At 36.2% G+C, this 21,119-nt stretch overlaps 1 protein-coding gene and 1 long non-coding RNA gene across 7 annotated transcripts in view; one reads left to right on the forward strand and one right to left on the reverse strand.

Moving 5' to 3' along the window:
* Window positions 1–16,847, reverse strand: part of SLCO1C1 (solute carrier organic anion transporter family member 1C1) — a 74,807-nt gene extending 57,960 nt beyond the window's left edge. For 2 of the 6 annotated variants that reach the window (XM_058743497.1, XM_058743496.1), the window contains exons 1-3: window positions 12,085–12,489; window positions 7,460–7,629; window positions 5,881–6,022 (exon numbers count right to left, since the gene is read on the reverse strand). In XM_058743497.1, coding sequence (XP_058599480.1) covers window positions 5,881–6,022; window positions 7,460–7,588 — 271 coding nt within the window. In that variant the 5' untranslated portion in view covers window positions 7,589–7,629; window positions 12,085–12,489. Of the gene's footprint in view, window positions 1–5,880; window positions 6,023–7,459; window positions 7,630–12,084; window positions 12,491–12,512; window positions 12,663–12,750 lie in introns of those variants that run through there. The other 4 variants (XM_058743492.1, XM_058743493.1, XM_058743494.1 and 1 more) reach the window with 4 other exon arrangements.
* LOC131519914 (uncharacterized) overlaps window positions 1–21,107 on the forward strand; it is a 63,481-nt gene extending 42,374 nt beyond the window's left edge. Inside the window, exons 2-3 of the long non-coding RNA XR_009265872.1 lie at window positions 6,288–6,363; window positions 20,863–21,107. This is a non-coding gene — a long non-coding RNA (uncharacterized LOC131519914). The remainder of the gene's footprint in view (window positions 1–6,287; window positions 6,364–20,862) is intronic.
* Window positions 21,108–21,119: the final 12 nt, after the last annotated feature.

Genomic DNA, 21,119 nt, shown 5'->3' on the forward strand with positions numbered 1-21,119 from the left:
GTAATCTAAGTTTCCATCTAGAAAATTAGAAAAAGAAGAGCCAATTAAATCCAAATGAGGCAAAAGAAAAGACATAATAAAAATTACAGCAGAAATAAATGAAATTGAGCACAGAAACTCAGAAGAGAAAATCAACAAAACCAAAAGATGATTCTTTGAAAAGATCAACGAAATCAATAAGCCTCATGGGGCTCCTGGGTGGCTCAGTTGTTTGGGTGTCCAACTTCAGTTTGGGCCATGATCTTGCAGTTTGTGAGTTTGAACCCCACGTTGGGCTCTGTGCTGACAGCTCAGAGCCTGCTTGGGATTTTGTGTCTCCCTCTCTATCTCTGCCCCTCCCCACTTGTGCTCACTCATGCACTCTCTCTCTCTCTCTCAAAAAAAAAAAATAAACATTAAAAAATTGTTAATAAAATGTATTTTTTAAATAAAAATATAAACCTATAGTCATGCTCACCAAGAAGAAAAGAGAGAAGATTCTAATTACTAATACCAGAAATGAAAAGGGAGACACTACTACAAACTTCATGGACATTAAATAATAAAGGAGGGGCGCCTGGGTGGCTCAGTGGGTTAGCTTCCGACTTCAGCTCAGGTCATGATCTCAGGTTTTTGAGTTTGAGGCCCACAAAGGGGTCTGTGGTGACAGTTCGGAGCCTGAAACCTGCTTTGGATTCTGTGTCTCCCTCTCTCTCTGTCCCTCTACTGTTCACACTCTGTCTCTTTCAAAAAATAATGAACTTAAAAAAAATTTTTAAAGATAGTAAAGGAGTATTATGAACATTTCTATGCCTACAAATTTGATAACCTAAATAAAATAGACCTATTTCTTGAAGGACACAATCTGCCAAATTTCCCTAAGAAGAAATAGATAATATAAACAGGCCCGTATCTATTAAAGAAATTGAACCAATAATTAATGACCCTCTAAAACAGAAAGCACAGACTCCAAAAGATTCACTAGTGGATTTTACCCAGCACGTAATGAAGAAAGTATACCAATTTTCTATAATCTCTTTCAAAAGATATAAGTAGAGGGGAAATTTCCTAAGTCATTTCCATGAGGCCAACATTGCCCTAATACTAATATTTCTCATGAACACAGGTAGAAAATTCCTCAACAAAATATTAGCAAATATTAGCAAATCACATCCAACAATATACAGAATTATATACCATGACCAAGTGGGATTTTTCGCAGGTATGTAAGGCTAGTTAAACATTAGAAATTATATTAATATAATCTATCACATCAACAGGCTAAAGAAGAAAAATCACATGCTCGTATCAGTAGATGCAGAAAAGCACTTGACCAAAATCCAACAACGATTCGTGATAAAAATTCAATAAACATGGAAGAGACACAAACTTCCTCAATTTGACAAAGAATATCTACAAAAATATATAGCTAACATCATACTTAATGATGAAAAACTCAAAGCTTCCCACTAAGATCAGGTACAAAGCAAGAATGTCCCATCTCACTATTACTTTTCATTACTGTATTGGAGTCCTACTTAATACAACAGGACAAGGAAAAGAAGCAAGGGTACACAGACTTGGAAGGAAAAAATAAAAGTGTTTTCATTCCCAGAAGATATGATCATCTATGTAGAAAATCCAAAAGAACTGACAAAGGAACTTCTGAAACCAACAAATGATTATAGCAGGATTGCAAGCTACAAGGTTAATACACAAAAGTCAACTGCTTTTCTACATGCCAGCAATGAACTTGAAAAACCATTTACCTTATCATCCCCAAAATGAAATGCTTAGGTATAAATCTTAAACATGTATGAGATATATGTGAGAAAAACTAAAAAACTCTGATGAAAGAAATCAAAGAACTAAGAAAACAGAGAGGCATTCCATGTTCATGGATAGGAAGACTTGGTATTATCAAGATGCCAGTTCTACTCAACTTGATCTATTGATTCAATCTCAGTCAAAATCCCAGGAAATTATTTTGTGGATACTGACAAACTGACTTCTAAACTGACAACCTGGAGAGGCAAAAGACCCAGAATAGCCAACACAATATTGAAAAAGAACAAAGTTAAAGGATCAACACTACCAAACTTCAATATATACTATAGAGCCACATTAAACAAGACAGTGTAACAGTGGTGAACGGATAGACAAATAGATGGTGGAACAGAATACATAGACCAGAAACAGACCTACATAAATGTAGTTAACTGATCCTTAACAAAGGAGCAAATGTAGTATGAGAGAGCAAGAATAATCCTTCCAACAAATGGTGCTGGAACAACTGGACATCCACATGCAATAAAATGAATTTAGACACAAATCTCACACTCTTCATAAAAATAAAGTCTAAATATATGACAGACCTAAATGTAAAATGCAAAACTATAAAACTTCTAGAAGATAACTTAGGAGAAAAGCTAGATGACCTTAGGTTTAGTGATGACTTTTTAGATACAACATCAAAAGCATAATCTGTGACAAAAAAAAATGGATAAACTGGCCTTCATCAAAATTAAAAGTTTGCTCTGTGACAGATAATGAAAAGAGGATAAAAGGACAAGCCACAGACTGACAGAAGACATTTGCAAAAATCATATCAGATAAAGGACTGTTACCAAAAATATTCAAAGAACACTCAAAACTCAATAAAGCACAAACAGTGAGATTAAAAAATGGACCAAATAACAGACAGGTCACCAAAAAAGATTTACAGATAGCAAATAAACACATGAAAAGATGTTGAACGTCATATAAGAGAAATGCAAATTGAGGTGCCAATGATATAACACTATGCACTTATTAGAATGGCCAAAATCCAAAGTATAAAACGCTGGTGAGGGCATGGAGCAAAAGGAGCTCTTGTTCATTGCTGGTGAGAATGCAAAATGGCACAGAAGCTTTGGAAAACAATTGACAGTTTCTTACAACACTAAACATATTTTTCCCCATATGATCCAGCAATTATGCTCTTTGGTATTTACCCAAAGAAGGTGAAAACATGTGCACACAAAAACCTGCCCAGGGATGTTTATAGCAGCGTTATTCATAGTTGCCAATGCTTTGAAACAATCAAGATGTCCTTCAGTGGATGAATGGATAAATAAACCAAAGCCTGTCCAGAAAATGGATTATTATTCAGCACTAAAAAGAAATGAGCTATCCAGCTATGAAAATACTTGGTGGAACCCCAAATGCATATTACTAAGTGAAAGAAGCGAATTTGAAAAGGCTACATACTATATGACTCCAACTATATGACAATCTGGAAAAGGCAAAACTATGGAGACAGTAAAAAGATCAGTGGTTGCCAGAGGGTAGGGGAACATGATGAAAGAACAGGTAGAGCACAGGGATCTTTAGGGCAGGGAAAGTAGTTTGCATGGATATCTAGCATTTTATATCTATATATCTATATCTATCTATCTATATATCTATCTATCTATATAGATATAGATATAGATAGATATATAGATAGATATAGATATATATATACATAGATATATAGATAGATATAGATATATATATATATAGACAGATATAGAGATAGAGATATATAATGCTATATCTAGCATTATATATATATATATATATATATATATATATATATATTTTTTTTTTTTTTTTTTCAATCCCTTAGAATATACAACACAAAGAGTGAACCTTAATATGAACTATGGTCTCTGAATGATAATGTTATGGTAGGTCCATCAGTTGTAACAAATATACCACTCTGGTGGGGGATGTTTTCATGGAGGAGGCTTTGTATAGGTAGGCGTAGGGTATATATGAGGAATCTCTGTACCTGCCACTTAATTTTGCTGTGAATCCAAAACTACTCTAAAAAACAAAGTTTTTATAATGTCTACATGAAGTTGATTAAATACTAAAATATGGAAAGCAAAACTTTTAAATATTTATAAGAATATATGGGAAAACTTTTGAAAGAAAGAGTATCTGGAAATATTAGGAAGTGATAATATAGAAAACATTTTATTTTCTTGGCAACTCTGCTGTTGCTGGAGAAAGACTTTGGTTTGAAAAAATACTTTACTTGGGAAAAAAACTGAGTGCCTGGTGTGTGGACATTAGATAATAATGCCAACTGATGTCAAAGGATAAATGAGATTGTTCTGCAAAAAAGAAGAAATGGGAGCTAGAGACAAAGGTGATAGTGCATCCAGAATCCTGGAAGGAAGGAATGTGGAGAGAGGCAAGAGGAATAAATTAGGATTATGGTCAGGAAACCCACTTTTCTGAAAAACTGTGGATTGCAAACAACTGGAGAAAACCTAGTGATGTTTTGGAATAAAGGTTTGCAATGGAAGTGAGAGGATTTCAAAGCATTTTACTGTATCTAATTCAATAAACAGCTTCTATCCTTAGAATAGTCTGAAAGAATTAATATCAATTTATTCTCAGGGTCCTTTGTCACTTCCTGTGAAACGTTAGTACTCTGTATCAAATATAGGCTCTCTCAAGTTGCATTAGGACCTGGGGACTTAAGAAAAAGTTTGGACCATATTCTAAGTCTCTTCAGCTCTAAAATGTTTTTATACTATAATCAGGAGTGAGCAAGAAGTACCACTTGATATGTAATTTTCTATCTGTTCATTCCTTCTTCTTTTTGTGTGATTTGTTCTTTCAATTAGAACTAGTTGCCTCTTTATACTCATTTCTTCCTGTGATTATGTGTGTCATCCTTATCTTGACTCTCCATGGCCCTTCATTCAGTTTAGGGCTATAGACAGGACAGGCATCAAGTACTACATCAACTATCTAGGTCTATCTACAGAATTTACTCAAGGGAGTGATGTGATCAGATGTTTCAAACACTTGCTACAGAAAGTATGGCCCATTGAATAACAGCTTCATGTGATATGGGAGCCTGTTAGAAAGGCAGAGTCTTATTCCAATTTCTACAGACTCAGCATCAGCATTTTCACCAGGTTGCCCAGTTATTCGGATGTACATTAACATTTGATTAGTACTGACCTAAGCATTCCCATTTTTTTGGTAGGATGATGAAAGAAGGATTTGGGAAGAAAACCCTGAAGGTAAAAGGTTACCTTTTCATTCTTTTAATTAGTTTTGTGATATTCAGAGTAAGAACAGAAATATACAGGATGAACTAAAAAGGTCATTGTTGAAGAGTTGAAAAATACTTCCTCACATTTCTGTAAGTTCACATGAGCTGAAACTGGAGCCATTAGAGCTTTTACTACATAAAGTAAATATCTGAGTCCCAAGGTAGTAAGGACCCCAATTCTCTATTTTAACAAAGAATTACAGCCTTGTACCTTATCAATTCAGGAAGCTCTAGGTGGAATTATACTCTTTAAAGTACTTCCAACACAGTGACTAAAATCATTTGGTCTTTTCAAGTGCCAAGAGGAAGTCGATAGTCAAATGCTACCCAAAGACACATGAGAGTAGAAGTTTTCTTGCCTGCTTTGCTCTACTGTTCTCGTTAATAGGATTTTTTTCTAGGTCACTGGGCAGAAAACTTCTTTTATGGTTTCACTTCTTAAATCATTACAATAAAGATTTGTACAACCCATGTGAATTCTTCCAAATTTTGAATCACAGGGCTTTCAGGATATAGAACTCTTCTGTAAAGACAGTTCCTGAATATTTTTAACTCAAAATCCCAATAGCATCTCACCCTCTCCTCTAGGAAAGTCTCTCACTCTGATTGGAAACTCTGAATTGTGTGTCATATAATAGTGAACACCTGGCCTCCACTGTAACAGGTCCTAGTAAATTCTGTCTAAACATGAATTTACAGAGAGAGTCTGATCCTAGCAACAACAGAATGCAGTGAGGATGTCATTTAGTAACGCCTAGAAGACCTTGTACTTAAAAGTAAAGCCATGTATCTGCAATACCTACCAATTTCAAAACTACCATCAATAACTCCCACCAGTGAAGAGGGGATATCAAACCTTCTCTCTATCTGAGTGATGGTGCTCTTCAGATAGCCTTCTGCCAATGCTTTGGCAAAGTAAACGAAAGACAAGGCACCCAAAAATACCTGGAAAATATGACAAGTCACACTTAGTCTGACTCCAGCTTGACATACATGTGGAAACTTACTAAACAAACAGACAAACAAGAATGCAAACCAAGAACAATCTAACAAGCTTGTTATCACTGAAGATTTCTCTCAAGGATGGGTACAGGCTATCTTCAGCCTCAAGCTCATGCAGATTCCTAAAAATACAAATTCTGAAATATATTTCATTCAGAATGTATATTGAATTCTGCTTTTTCCCTTCTTTCCACCCCTTCCCCTCAAGGATACTTGAAGGAGTCTTGGCTTTGAAAAAAGATCCACTGTATGGTGAAGCAAAGAGTGGAAGGAACCATACATAGGTAAGAAAATAAAACAAGGATATAAAACAAACACTTAACATCTTATCAAGTCTAGTACTCATGACTGTTTCACAGTCATAGCAGGAACATAGCAGACCAAAAAAAGTACAGCTACTATCCTTGTGCTTGAGTTCATATTCAAGTTAAATTCATTCTCAAATGAATGTTTTTTTTAATAGCTGGCTTATGTATTTTGCCAGACCTGAGTCTGTGATGGAATATCCATAGAATAGATGAGCATTTGTATGAAAACACACACATATATTTGCTAAGCGAATGTTTGGTACAAAGAAAGAACAGGAACTTGGGAGTCACACTGAGCACCATTCAAAAAGCAACGCTATGGGCGCCTGGGTGGCTCAGTCGGTTAAGCGGCTGACTTCAGCTCAGGTCATGATCTCTCAGTCCGTGAGTTCAAGCCCCACGTCGGGCTCTGTGCTGACAGCTCAGAGCCTGGAGCCTGTTTCAGATTCTGTGTCTCCCTCTCTCTGACCCTCCCCTGTTCATGCTCTGTCTCTCCCTGTCTCAAAAATAAATAAAACGTTAAAAAAAATTTAAAAAATAAAAATAAAAAAAAATAAAAAGCAATGCTACCCTTTACTGTGCAGCAAGGAAAGTTTAAAATTTTCATTTACAAAATGGGAATAGATGGACATTTCATAGATTAAATGCTATCACTATACTTAGCATAATATCTGGTACATGGTAGAAATTGAATAAACATTAGTTTCTCCTCTCTCATTTCAGTTTAGGAGGGGCATTGAAATGGGGCCCGAAAGTAATATGCAGTAACAACCTACATGGTAGAGAGAGACTACTGCTTTCACTGCCTGATAAAGTGTGGTTTCAATAAGTTGCATCTAAGATCGCTTTTTAAAAAGGAAAAAAAAATTCTTGCTTCTAACTCATATGGAAAATATGTAACTGCATAGAAACATGAATTATAAAATTGTGTAGCAAACATCTGGATGGAGAGTCAAAAAATGGACTCCACCAAATAATTCTCCCCAACAACCCCCCCCCCCCCCTAATTCTTTGTTACTCTTTAGTTCACTACATAGGGTTATTTGTTGTTTACTGTTGAACTGCTTGTTACCTTCAGTTCACCACAGCACTGTTGTTTCTCCTTTGAGGAAGAATATTCTGTTGTTAAGGAAGGTTGCCCGACAGGTTGCATTGAACTTTTGCAGAATAACTGGATATTTTCTTTGGATGAAGTGTCCATTATGAAAATATTCCTTGACTCTGATCCTGTCAAGGTTGCTTCTGACAGTAAAAAAACAAAACAAAACAAAAATTCAAATCCACTGTTTATTAAATAATGTTTTTATTTCACAGATCACAATTCTGGAGACATAGTTTGATATAAGCTACCTTATTTTACCACAGTAAGTTGGCAAAATTTTTCAATTAAAATTGACCAGTATATTTGATTAACTAATCCAGCTATCAGGACTCTGTAGCCAACATTCTTTCTCAATCCCTCCAGCTTAAGCTTCATTATTGCAAAGAATAAATTTAAATGTTGTCTTTGGAATAAATAATGAGGCAGAATTTTGCAAACTTTGTGGTCTTGCCAGCTTAAACTAGAAGCAAGCAGGAAAGGAAGAGGAATTCAACCATTTGAATATTGATTCATTAAAATTAAGTCATTAAAGCCTTTTAATCTATTTTAACAGAATGGGTAGAAAAGACTGATGCCCCTTATAGGTCCCTGTAGCACACTGTTATTCCTATAGGTCTGCAGCATCCAAAGTAAGGTTTAAAATATGGCAAAAAAGAGAAGAGGACCAATTTATGTATCATTTTAGTTTGACACACAAGGAAGCAGCATGATTTGTGCCTCAGGCTTACATTTAATTCAGGCAAAAGTTACTTTAGTGCCTTAAAAAAAGATGGCCTCCCTTCCTATGTTTAATTTTCCATCCTCCTGTCCTTACCAAGCCCTGGACAGTTTCACATGCTCTGAACCTATTTTCTCCTATTCATATCCGTATTTACTTTTTTAGGATTCTGCATGGCTTAATAACTGCCTGAAAAAATAAATTAAGTGAAGAGATTGAAAAAACAAAATAACTTCTGGAGCACCCTAATGATGCATTTGTATGTTAATAGAAATCTTGCATGTTCTCATAAAACTAATTAAAGGAATAACATTAGGAGTAAAATTTAATGTACTTAGAAATTTAGGCTTATTCTGCCTACGAATATATTACCTTGACTTTATGTAATACTTATTCTGTGTTTCCTAAACCTCATCCTTCACAGTTTGAATTCATAGATAATTTCTCAAAACTGAAAAATCAAGAATTTATTTTGAAATATGGAATTAAATATCAAAAGTAAGACCTGAACAATTAAAACTGGAGGGGATTCCTCTAGGGAGTGAGATATGAGTTGAGAAGGTTAAAGCAAGGGCCTGTTTCTTTCTTTCTTTTTTTTTTAGTATTAGATTTTTAGATTATTTGATTTTTAGATTATTTGATATATAAATTTAACTTTTAAGAAATGGGCAAGGAAAATTGAGTGAAACAGAAAAAAAGTTAAAAACCAAAGAACTAAACAAAGAGCAGATAATACTAAGCAAGATCAAAAGACAAAGACCCATTGGGGTGCCTGGGTGGCTCAGTGGTTAAGCTAAGCATCCCACTTCAGCTCAGGTCATGATATGGCAGTTCTTGAATTCGAGCCCCATGTTGGGCTCTGTGTTGACAGCTCAGAGCCTGGAGCCTGCTTCAGATTCTGTGTCTCCCTGTCTCTCTGCCCCTCCCCTGCTCATGCTCTCTCTCTCAAAAATAAATAAAGATTAAAAAAAAAAGACAAAGACCCAAGAATACAGTATCAGTGAGCTCTAAACATAGATGTTTATAAGTATAAAACATAGAAATTATGCTCAATATATAGAAATAACTTCAAAGTCTTGACCAAATAGATAACTTTCTGGCAAATATTAATTACCTGTACTGATACAGCCGAGAAAAGAAAAATAGCCAAGGGAACCATTAACAAAAATACCCTGAAACTATCCTCTAAGCAAAAATACTAAGGACAGATCCCTTACACAAAAATATTAAGGAGTACTTTAGTAAGGGATACCCTTCAAAGAGAAAATATTAGGTAATTAAAACAGATGATAAAAATCTCATTCATTTAAAAATGTCAGAGTTATATTGAGCAAAATCTCATTTAGATAGCACAAGGGAAAAAAAAACACTTCAGGTGAAACTTAGAGATGCTAAAATTTTAAATAAAATACTAGTAAATCCAAATTAATTTATATTCTGTAATTAGGATCTAGTTTACAAATGTAACAATTCATATTAGGAATTTTATTTACCAAATCATTACATTAATGAATGTATACATTTATAATGTTACATGTTATAATGAATATCAAAACATCACATTGTACATCACAAATTTAGACAATTTTTGTCAGTCACATCTCAAGAAAGCTGAAAAAAATAAAAATAAAAAAATAAAAAAGTTTCAGTAGATGCCAAACACCAGGTGATAAAATTTAACATCCATTTCTGATTAAAAAAAAAAAAAACAACAACACAACTTCTAAGAAACTAAGGACATAGAGATTCTTCTTTACCATGTTCTGATACCCAAGGCCAACTTCTTATGTCCACTGAGTCACTGAAACTAGTTTTCCAGAACAATGTTGTGTCAGAACAATGAAAAAGGAGTCTGAGAAACATTGGGTTATGCAATGTTGCATAGGTTTCTCTGCTAAAAGACTACTGAGTACCTGTACCTTCATTAAATTGCTGGAGACACACTGCCAATAATAATAATAATAATAATAATAATAATAATAATAATAAAAGTCAAAACATCTAAATGACCTAAATGTCTAACAAATTATGGTCTATTTATGCAAGGTCTATTTATGCAATCTTTTGAAGCCTTTAGAAATTAGTGTAAAGAAGAAAATACAGCTATATAGAATATTTTTATTATAGAGCTGATTTTAAAACTTCATGGTATAAAACAATATACATAATACGCTATTTTACAACAGAAGCATACATTTTCACATGTGTATATGCATAGAAACGAAGTTTCAGAAAGTCTAGATATAAAGAAAAAGTTAACACATTATTTCTGGTTGGTGACACTGTAGGCAATGTTTTAAAAATGTTTTGTGTTTCATATTTCCTAATGTTTCTATAATGAACATACAAAAATATTTTAAACATTAAAGATGTAAAAATATCACCAAGCAAGAAATATATACCAGAAAAAATTTAAATTTAATTCAAATTGGCCCACTGTTTCAGAGCTTCAATATATTATTTCTGGCCAGTTATAATAAAGCCAATGGACCAGAACACATTCTTTAATAATTAAATATACTATCACTTGTAATAAATCTATCTTTAAAAGATTCAAAGGTTACATCTAGAATGCTAATGTTAAAGAGAAAAACAATCATGTTGCAAACAATATTAAAATCTTGAGACACCAAAACACACTGTCTTCTTATATTTGGGAGTGTTGACACAAAAATCACTCTAATCTAGAAGTAATGACAAAAATAAGAAAACTATAGTCATCTTAGCTGATGTTGTGTTAGGGCAAAATAGGATTCAGCTTAAAACACTGGCACTGGAAATTTTCACTGAAAATGTCATTTCATCTTGATGGCTAATTTGCATATCACCTCAAGAATAGTCTGTTTCAAAGATACCATGTTTATGAGTATTGAGCTCTTCATTCCCGTGTGAGAAGAAGAAGGAAAGCTCAAGGACATGAATGGAAAGATCCTCCAGATTTTCTCCCTCTCTCTATTCATTTGCAGTTGCAGCAGTAGAGCAAAGGCACACAACTATTTAGAAGGATTTGCATTTGGCAAATCCTTAATTGCTCTTCCACCACTTGAACAGATTCCTTCAGGAAAAGAGTTATGGCAAAGTTTTCATCCAACATCCTGGGTTGGAGTAGATCTTACTCTGGAGGCCAAAGAAAAAGAAGCCAATCGCTTTTCATTTTTTTCACTTAAAAAAAAAAAAAACACGACAGAATTCTCTGTTCATATGAGTTTGAAAATGAATCTTCTGGTCTTGAAAGAGCATAGATGGCCTGAAAGGGTGTAATTGGATCACACAGAAGCCCTGAAGCTCTGTGCCCTAATCCTGTGACACAGATTCCATCCATAGTCAAACTCCAAAGACTGCCAGAGAGAAAGTCAGAGAGCAACCCCCAACACCCTCTTTTAGTCTCATGAGGAAACCCTCTGGACTAGCTTGTCTTCTGGACACCAAATAATCTCATGGTACTTGCTAATACGAACTGTGAGTTAAGAAAGCTAAGCCCCCTAATGCAAGTAATTGTTTGTGTCAGATTCAGATTTAACAAGTACTATTTATGTGCCAGGTGAATTATATACTTTTGGCTGATCCTTAAAACAACTCAGCAGGGTTAGCATTAGAATTCCCATTTTATAGAAAATTATACAACTCAGAGCTGTTAAGTGACTTGTCAAGAACTACCCAACCAATAAGCATCAGAGTCAAAATTTGAACCCAGATCTGAGTTGATCTGACTTTAACCTGTGTCCTTTCCTATTTCTATTAACCTGACAAGGGCCCAATTTAATGGTGTGTATGGATAAGATACTTGTAGTGCAGAACTGAAGGGTTTATTAGCTGCTCTCCTATGAGAATCTGGTGTGATAGTCACAAAATACAAAAGCAGAGAACTAAATCTTACCTGGAGGTGGAGATCAAAGACAGCCAATTCCTCTCAACTTGCTCAGCAAGAGGCTGGACCCCACTCCACAGACTGAAAGAGGAAACTGGGGTGAATTCTACAGCAGCTCTGAGCAGTTCTGCCAGGTGGGGAGAGCCTGGATGGACACAGACAGAGCAAATTAGGGGAAAGAAAAGATGAAGGGCATGGTCTCACCCCTGGGCAATTTCGACTGTTTCCTCTTTCCTCCTGGCCTCTTTTCTCTGGCAGTCTGCAGAGAACAGGCCACGCTGGCAAAGCCACTGACGTGCATCTCAGCTCCCAGGGCACAGAGAGAGCTGAAGCTTTTGAGCCATTTCTTTGCAATTTGCTGCAAGTTTAAGGCCACACGTGATAAAGCTTTCTGTATGGGAGAGAGTGAAAAGAGAAAAGACCACTTGTGATCTTACTTGCTGATTCCCAGAAACAAAACTCTGCAGGGGGCAGAGGGGAAGGGAACAGAAGCAGGAGGAGGGGCGGAAGTCTGTAACAAAGATCCCTCCTTCTCCTTCCAAGAAGTTTTTAAGCCAGCTGCTCCTTGAGACATCATTGGGATACTTCTGTTTAAAAAAAAAAAAAGGCTCATAGGCTAAATCTCTGTGTGGTTTCTTTTCCCACTGGGATTCTAGAATCTTAGGGAACACATACCAGGTCAGGATCAAGGCTCTGCAGAGTTCTTTCTAGAAAGAGTTAATTCTCAGGCACAGGATCAGTTGCTCACATCCACAATTTATAAGGACCCAATAGAAAAAGAAAAAAACAAAACAACATTGGATTTTTCAGCATCCACTTGTTTATGCTATCTAAATTCTAAGGAGAGAGAACTCCTTGCACTGAAAAATTCTAAAATTACAATAAATTCTTTTTCCAAGAGTACCATTTTAGGAGGATTCTGAGCCATATTAGCTTGCATTTGGTTATGGTAATAAATGAATTTGCTACCGGTATTATCCAAGATCCATCATATTCTTAAATGGCTGTGACTCTGACCTGGTCACTAAACTTTACTCAATTTCAGCTTCTTCCTCTGTGAAGCAGAATTTTTATTCAAAATAAAATAGATTCATGGGGATCTCTTAAAGATTAAACTATATGAGCTATTCAGAAGTATATTCCAAGTAACAAAATGTTATAAATGACTGGAAAGTATCATCATTACATACACAATTTCAGTTCACACAATGGTAAGGATCATTAACCAAAAATCAAAGGTTATAAGCACATTTCACTACAAATGAAAAAAAAAAAAAGGATACAAATAAAGTGATAAATCTTACAATGAGGCAATGGTACATTCAGATTCTGAAAGACCAAATATTTTATTTTAGCAATCAAACTAGCTTTTGCTAGTGAGCAAGCATTGCAATAGGTCTTGTATTTTCAATGTGTTTAACAGTGTGGCCATTAGTGCATTCAAAGGGAAGCAGTGTTTACTATCCCAAAGTGCAAAGAGCCTACGTTTCCTCACCAACAAATGGAATTTTCCCGAGAGTGTAATTTGGTGTATCTTCAGCTTACTCAAGTTCACTCTCTAACATGATTCCTTTTCTGACCTCTTCAGTCCACAGTTAAAGTTACAGTTTTGAATGTACATACTACTTACTTTACACAATATTCAGCACTTCTCATATGTAGTCTTTCATTGGACTATATCCTACTTCCGTATTTTAGATCAGCAAACTTTTCCTGCAAAGGGTCAAATAGTAAATGTTTTAGGTTTTGCAGGCCATATAAACTTTACCATAACCACTCACCTCTGCTGCTGTGGTGTGAAATTAACCATAAATGAATGAGTTTTCTAGGGCTGCATTAACAAAGCCCCCACAAACTGGGGAGCTTAAAACTGCAGAACTTTATTATCTCAGTTTTGGAAGCTAAATGTCCAAAACTAAGGTGTCAGCAGAGCCATACTCCCACTGAAACCTAAAGAAGGGATTCTTCCTTCTCTTCTACCGTCAATGTTTGTTGACAATTGTTGGAATCGTAGATTCATTACTTTAATCTCTGCCTCTATTGTCTCATGACCGTTGTCTCTTATGTGTCTCTGTCTTCTCCTATTCTGAAAAGGACAGTCATAGTGAATGAGGACCCATTCCAGTGACCATCTTAACTTGATCACATCTGCAAAGACCCTATTTCCAAATAAGGTCACATTCACTGATACAGGGCATTAGGATTTCAACATATGTTTTTAGGGGGGAGGACACAACTTAACCCATATCATTCATATTGTCATTTCCCTCCTTACCTGAGTTGTTTCACATAACTGTTTTAATCACTCACTTGCACAGCGCATCACTTCCTTTGTCCATTGGTCAATTTGTTCTTCCTTGACAAACCACAGTTGGGTTAAATTCAAATTTCTCTCTACTCTGTATTTACACCCACACTGTTTTAAATAGTTGAAGAAAAACTCATTAACATGACATAAGGGCTTATCTTAAATTTATGACCACTGACCTCACTGGGTCTTAGAGGCATTGTTAAGCATAACTTTTAATAACCTAATCCCTTTCCCTTTCTTCCAAATGACTTCTCTCAAACCCTCAACATTTCTTTCCCAACTTTCATTATCAGCTGATGACCTTGCTTAGGGAACTCACTGATGAAATCAGGAGAGAAATATTGTACTCTTCCCCCACCACCTTTACTCTCCATCTGCATTTGTATTCATCTGATTTGTTTCCTCTTCTATTCCTATGGTTGTATGGTCCATGTTTCTAAGACCAAGCTTTCGTCTGTACTCCTTACCTAAAATTCCTCTTCTCCAATTCTTGTCCCACCAGCTCTGTTTTTCTTTTTTTTTTTTTTTTTTTTGCCTCCACAACTCTACCACAACTACTTTCATAAATAACATCAAAGGCCTTCAAATTAATAAATTCAGCAGTTTCTGGGCTTCATCTTCATTGAGCTATTAGCAGAATTGCATACCATTGATTGTGTCCTTCTCTTTAATCCATTCTCTTCACCCGGTTTTTATAACCCCACACTCTCTTTGTTTTCCTCCTGGCTAAGTGGTCATTTCCTGTTAATATTCATTGCCACAGCACTCCACAGTTCAGTCCTTAGAATATCTTCTTTGCCCTATCTACATATACTTCCAAATCACCTCATCCAGGCTCATGGCTTAAAATGTCATTTATAATTTAAGATGAACCAGGTTAAGAAAAACTTGGTAGTCCTATATTTGAACCAGGAGTTTTCAGTCTGAGTGATATATATCTTAGCTCTCTGCACTGAAAAGGTCTAAAACCAATGATCAACCAGTAGCAATAAGTGCAACCAGCACTGAATTGGGTCTATAAATGCTATAAAAAAGGAATCATGGCTTCTCAATATGTGATTACTACCAGGTCTGAGAATATAAGATGAGCCCAGAATATTTGTCATACAAAAAAGCAGGGAGGCCTTGAAGACTAGATTGTGCCCCAGTAACTCATGGGCGAATTTGAACAAGCTCCCACTAACCAACTGTAGGAAATTTTCATCATTAAGAAAAGTAACTGTAATGGTTGAAATATATAGAATGTTTAAATTCATGAATTCATAGCACTCCAAAAAAAGAACATGTTAAACTCTGGATGCTTCTAAGGAACCACTTCAATACATTTAAAACTGGTACTTAGGAGAAAAATTACATTTATCCTGTCTTTCCTAGTCATTAGAATCATTAAAATGTGAAGACATTTTTTTTCTCTATAGAAATATTCCAAATAATGAACAAAAAAAGGATGAAAGAACTAGAATACCATAATTTTCAAACCCCTAATGAATTAATGCATCTAGGTAATGGTCACCAACGATCAATAACAATACAAAAAAGAAGGAGCTATTTTAAATATCTCAATGGACTCTAGAAACTTGAAATATCAACTCTGAAATAGCACTCTTCCCTAGTCCAAAAAAATCTTACCAAACCTCAGTTTAGATCTAAATATCAGTTAAGAAATGCAGGGAAGAGAGGAGTGAATGCCTGGGTGGCTCAGTTGGTTAAGCCTCCGACTTTGGCTCAAGTCATGATCTCATGGTTCATGAGTTTGGGCCGTGCATCCGGCTTTCTGCTGTCAGCATACAGCCCACTTCAGATCTTCTGTCCCACACTCTCTCTACCCCTCCCCTGCTTGCGCTCTCTCAAAAATCAATAAATGTGTGGGGAAAAAAAGAAGAAATGCAAGGAAGAGAAGAACATGCTAAATGAAACTATAAAGGTGCAATCAGCAAAACCCAAAATGGAGACTCTCATTAAGACAAACAACTATTTTTTTTCCCAACCAAAAGTGCAAGAAAGAAAGGAAATGGGTCCAATTAATAAATGGACCATAGACCTTAAAAGACACCTCATCAAAGAGGATATAAAGATGGTAAATTAGTATATGAAAAGATGTTCCACATCATTAGTCCTCAGGGAAATGCAAGTTAAAGTGGCAGTAGGACACCAATACATGCCTATTAGAATGGTCAGATTCCAGAACACTGACAACACCAAATGCTGGTAAGGACTTAAAGCAACAGGGACTCTCACTCATTGCTGGTGGGAATATAAAATGGTACACACACTTTGGAAAACAGTTTAGTGGAATCTTACAAAACTAAACATATTCTTCCCATAAGATCCAGCAACCACACTTCTTGGTATTTACTCAAAGAGTTGAAAACTTACATCCACTCAAAAACCTGCAACACAGATATTTTTAACAGCTTTATTCATAAAGGCTAAAACTTGCAAGTAATCATTTTGTCCTTCAGCAGGTAAGTAAATAAATAAACTGTGGTCCATCCAGACAGTGGAATAGAATTCAGTACTAAAAAGAAATGAGCGGGGCGCCTGGGTGGCGCAGTCGGTTAAGCGTCCGACTTCAGCCAGGTCACGATCTCGCGGTCCGTGAGTTCGAGCCCCGCGTCAGGCTCTGGGCTGATGGCTCGGAGCCTGGAGCCTGTTTCTGATTCTGTGTCTCCCTCTCTCTGCCCCTCCCCGTTCATGCTCTGTCTCTCTCTGTCCCAAAAATAAATAAAAAACGTTGAAAAAAAAATTAAAAAAAAAAAATAAAATAAAAAGAAATGAGCTATCCAGCCATGAAAAGACATGGAGGAACTTTAAATGCTTATTTCTTTTTTTTTTTTTAAATTTTTTTTTTTCCAACGTTTTTTATTTATTTTTGGGACAGAGAGAGACAGAGCATGAACGGGGGAGGGGCAGAGAGAGAGGGAGACACAGAATCGGAAACAGGCTCCAGGCTCCGAGCCATCAGCCCAGAGCCCGACGCGGGGCTCGAACTCACGGACCGTGAGATCGTGACCTGGCTGAAGTCGGACGCTTAACCGACTGCGCCACCCAGGCGCCCCTAAATGCTTATTTCTAAGTGAGAGAAACCAACCTGAAAAGGCTACATACTGTATGATTCCAACTATATAACATTCTGGAAAAGATAAAAGTATGAAGATAGTGAAAGACCAGTGATGGGCAGAGGTTAGGGCTGGCGGTGATGAACAGGCAGAACACAGAGGATTTTTAAGGCAGTGAAAATACTCTGTATGATACCATAAGGACAGATACATGTAATTATACATTTGTCCAAGCCCTTATAATGTACAACACCAAGCGAATCCTAAGGTAAATAATGGACTTTGGGTGATTTATGATGTGTTCATAAATGGTCCATAAATGGTAAGTTCATTAATGGTAACAACTGTGCCACTCTGATAGTGAGACTGGTAATGGGGAAGGCTGAGTGTACAGGGGGCAGGGGTATATGGGAAATCTCTGTACCTTCCCCGAAGTTTCACTGTGGGCATGAGCTTCCATCATGTGGAATAACCATGTGGTTCATATGCCTTCTTTATTTTCACTGTGTTTCTCATCCTATTCATGATTTGTAGAAGACATAATTATAGCCCCCAAAGAAGTCCACCCCATCATCCCCAGAAAATTATAAATATGCTAAGTTACATGGCAAGAGATTTTTCAAATGTAATTAAAGATCTTAAAGCAGGGAGATCATCTTGGGTTATCTGGGCCCAATATCATAACATGAGCCCTTAAAAGGAGAGAACTTTCCTAGCTGGAGACAGAAGGATGCAGCAGAAGTCAGAAAGTCTCAAAGTGTAAGAAGGAATCAGGTGACATCACCAGTTTGAAGATGACAAGCGGTGAGAGAAGCAATGCCTACAGGAAGGAAGTTGCCTGAAGACCCTGAGAAAGGCTTTCAGACATCAGCTGGCAAGGAATGGGTGACCTCAGTCCTATACCACAAGGAACTGCATTCTGCCAACCACCTAAATGAGTTTAGAAGTGGATTCTAGAGACTTCAGAGAGGAGTCCGGGCTGGCAAACACTTTGGCAAACACTTGATTTCAGTCTTGTGAGAGACCAGAAAGAGAGTCCTGCCAAGTCCCTTTAGACTTCTGACTGGCCAAGCTCTGACCCAATAAGTCACCATTGTTGTGGTAATTGATTGTTGGTTTGAAGTCACCAAGTTTGTGGCAATTGATTATAGCACAAATAGAAAATGATTACATAATCATTAACTACTTTGTACTCTCTGAAGACCAGGACTTCTCTGAATTCACCTTTGGCATCTTATAGGGAAAAGACAGTCAAATTGACAGTAGAGTAAGCACAAAGTATGAACCAATATGTTCTCCCCATGCCCATCCAGCTCCAACTGGCCCCAATAGCCCAAAAGATCTCAGCCAGCATGGGCAGCCTGATAATTCTTCAAATCTGACAAATTTCACCAGAAGTGGACCTTGGGCTCCTTTATAAAGCCAGCAATGATGTCAGAAAGAATGATCAGGACCTGAAGTAGCTTCAGGATTAAATAAGCTTAAATCGATCCTAATAAGCAGAAGAGTTTCTAATTATTTAAGAACTGATTTTATTTCATTTTTCTTTTCATTGGTTGGGGTGTACCCATATCCCCTACCCGAGCTCCACCTCACATGGCTCAGCAGGCATAGGGGTGATCTGTAGAGCTGACCCAGGACACACTAAACTGATCTCCAAGGCAGTGGCTGTGGTCATCCCTTTGCCCTGGGCTGAATCTCAGGAGCCATTACAAGATACCTATCATCACTTCTCTTACCCAACCATGTAAATGAACATTTGCTTACCTACGAACAGTTTTGATAGCACCTAGTTGCAGGAAGGAGATGAAGGTTGGGACTGGAATTTCCAGATATTGCTTCCTTCCCACTGAGGACATCACTGTAAAAGGAAAGCCTTGGGAGAGGGATAAAGTTTACAACTCAAGAAGATACTGTCAATCTTCTGCCCTTTGTGCTGTCTGTGATTGGAAGTATGTATGTGTATACAAAAGAAAGAAAATATACGTATACAGTGTGTGTAAATACTCCACTGATAGTAACTTGCCTAAGACACAGAAATACAAATGATAGATGGTTAGTTCCTTTGGTGAGGGATAGTTTGGGGCCAAAGTGAAGAAAGCTACAAATATACCAAGTTTAGGAGCAGGGATTTTGCCTAACAGGGAATGAGGGAAATCTGTATGTGTAGCTTAAAGAATTAATTCCTTGAAAACTGTGGATAAAAATCACATTTGCTTTTTTTTTTGTCTGAAGTCTGTATGTTTGAGTTAGTTAAAACACTCTGAATGTTTTGAATCATTCAGTTTTCTTAAAAGCTTTCAAAGATGCAGAACAAAAATTATTCTGAGTCTGTACAACCAAATATCCCATGTATTAGGCATCAACAGACAATCCGTATAGGACAAATTGTAGTATTTATAGGATCAATGGCAGAGCTATTTTATAGAACTCTGCAGCTGAATGCCAGAAATCTAGGTATGTTGATTATGGTGTTAACTATTTGATTAGACAAAGAACACAGCTTAATTACAGAGAGATGAAACTAAGAATTCATCAGCAATAGGCAAGGAAATGTGATCATGGGGGAAAAAGCCCCCAGGAGTCCTTAGGAATTGTAGGAGTCCAGCAGATGTCTCACTATAGCATGTATAGCTGGGCACAAACCACTGCATTTGGATATGAGAGGGAAGGATGTCTTCAAAACTGGATGGAGGGCTTGGATTGTACAAATAACTACATCAAACATAATACCACAGAATTATATTTATATTATTATACATTATTTTCACATTGTAACATCCACATTGATCATCTGTGACACAATTCTAATAATTTTGAGTATATGTTTACTGTAATATATATATATATATATATATATATATAATCAAGAGGCACTTCCAATAATTCTGGCAAAAAAGGAGCATCAATATAGTGTCTATGCTAAAAAACAATAAAAATAAATACAAATTAATATTTTTTTCTGTACAATTTTATGTTTTACAAAATATTTATCAGCCATTAACTAAATCACTTAACAAATAATTTTGATAGGAAGATACGAAGTATTGCTACATGTATTAAGTGTGAGATACAGGTGTAAGGACAAGATTTACTTCAATTGCAAAATGATCCCTTAAGTCCAATGCTTCACTCTTGGGTTTCTAAAAGTTGATAAATTTGGAGAGTTGTTAATAAACACGTTCAGTTGAGAGTGGTAAGAACTACCTTGTTAAAAATTGCCATGTGCAAAAGACATTCCCTATACTGTTACTTTGGTTGCTACTTATTTGAAAATATTGCTTTTCAGGAATACTAAATTAAGTTAATGTAATACTCTGGTTTGCAAATACCCTACAAGGTCAAATATTTGGGACTTACTAATATAAACTTTCTAATGGCAGTTTTTTGTTTGTTTTTTTGTTTTTTTCTCCTGAGGAAAAGGAAGAAATAATGACTGATCAGAACAACTATTCCATCGGGAATCAGAAATCCATTTCAATACCAAAAACCAAATCAAATTAACCAAATCAGCCCGAACCAAAAATATTCTACATTCAAATTAAAGTTCTTTCAGTTGCATTATACAAATATCATGATAGAAAGCCAGGAAGAATTCTTACTCATTATTTTGCACTGAAAGTTTTGAATATTTTTAAAAGCACCGATTTTTCATTTTGTGATTTGCATGACCA

Source organism: Neofelis nebulosa, chromosome 8, assembly GCF_028018385.1.
Source record: "Neofelis nebulosa isolate mNeoNeb1 chromosome 8, mNeoNeb1.pri, whole genome shotgun sequence".
NCBI classification, from domain to species: Eukaryota; Metazoa; Chordata; class Mammalia; order Carnivora; family Felidae; genus Neofelis; species Neofelis nebulosa.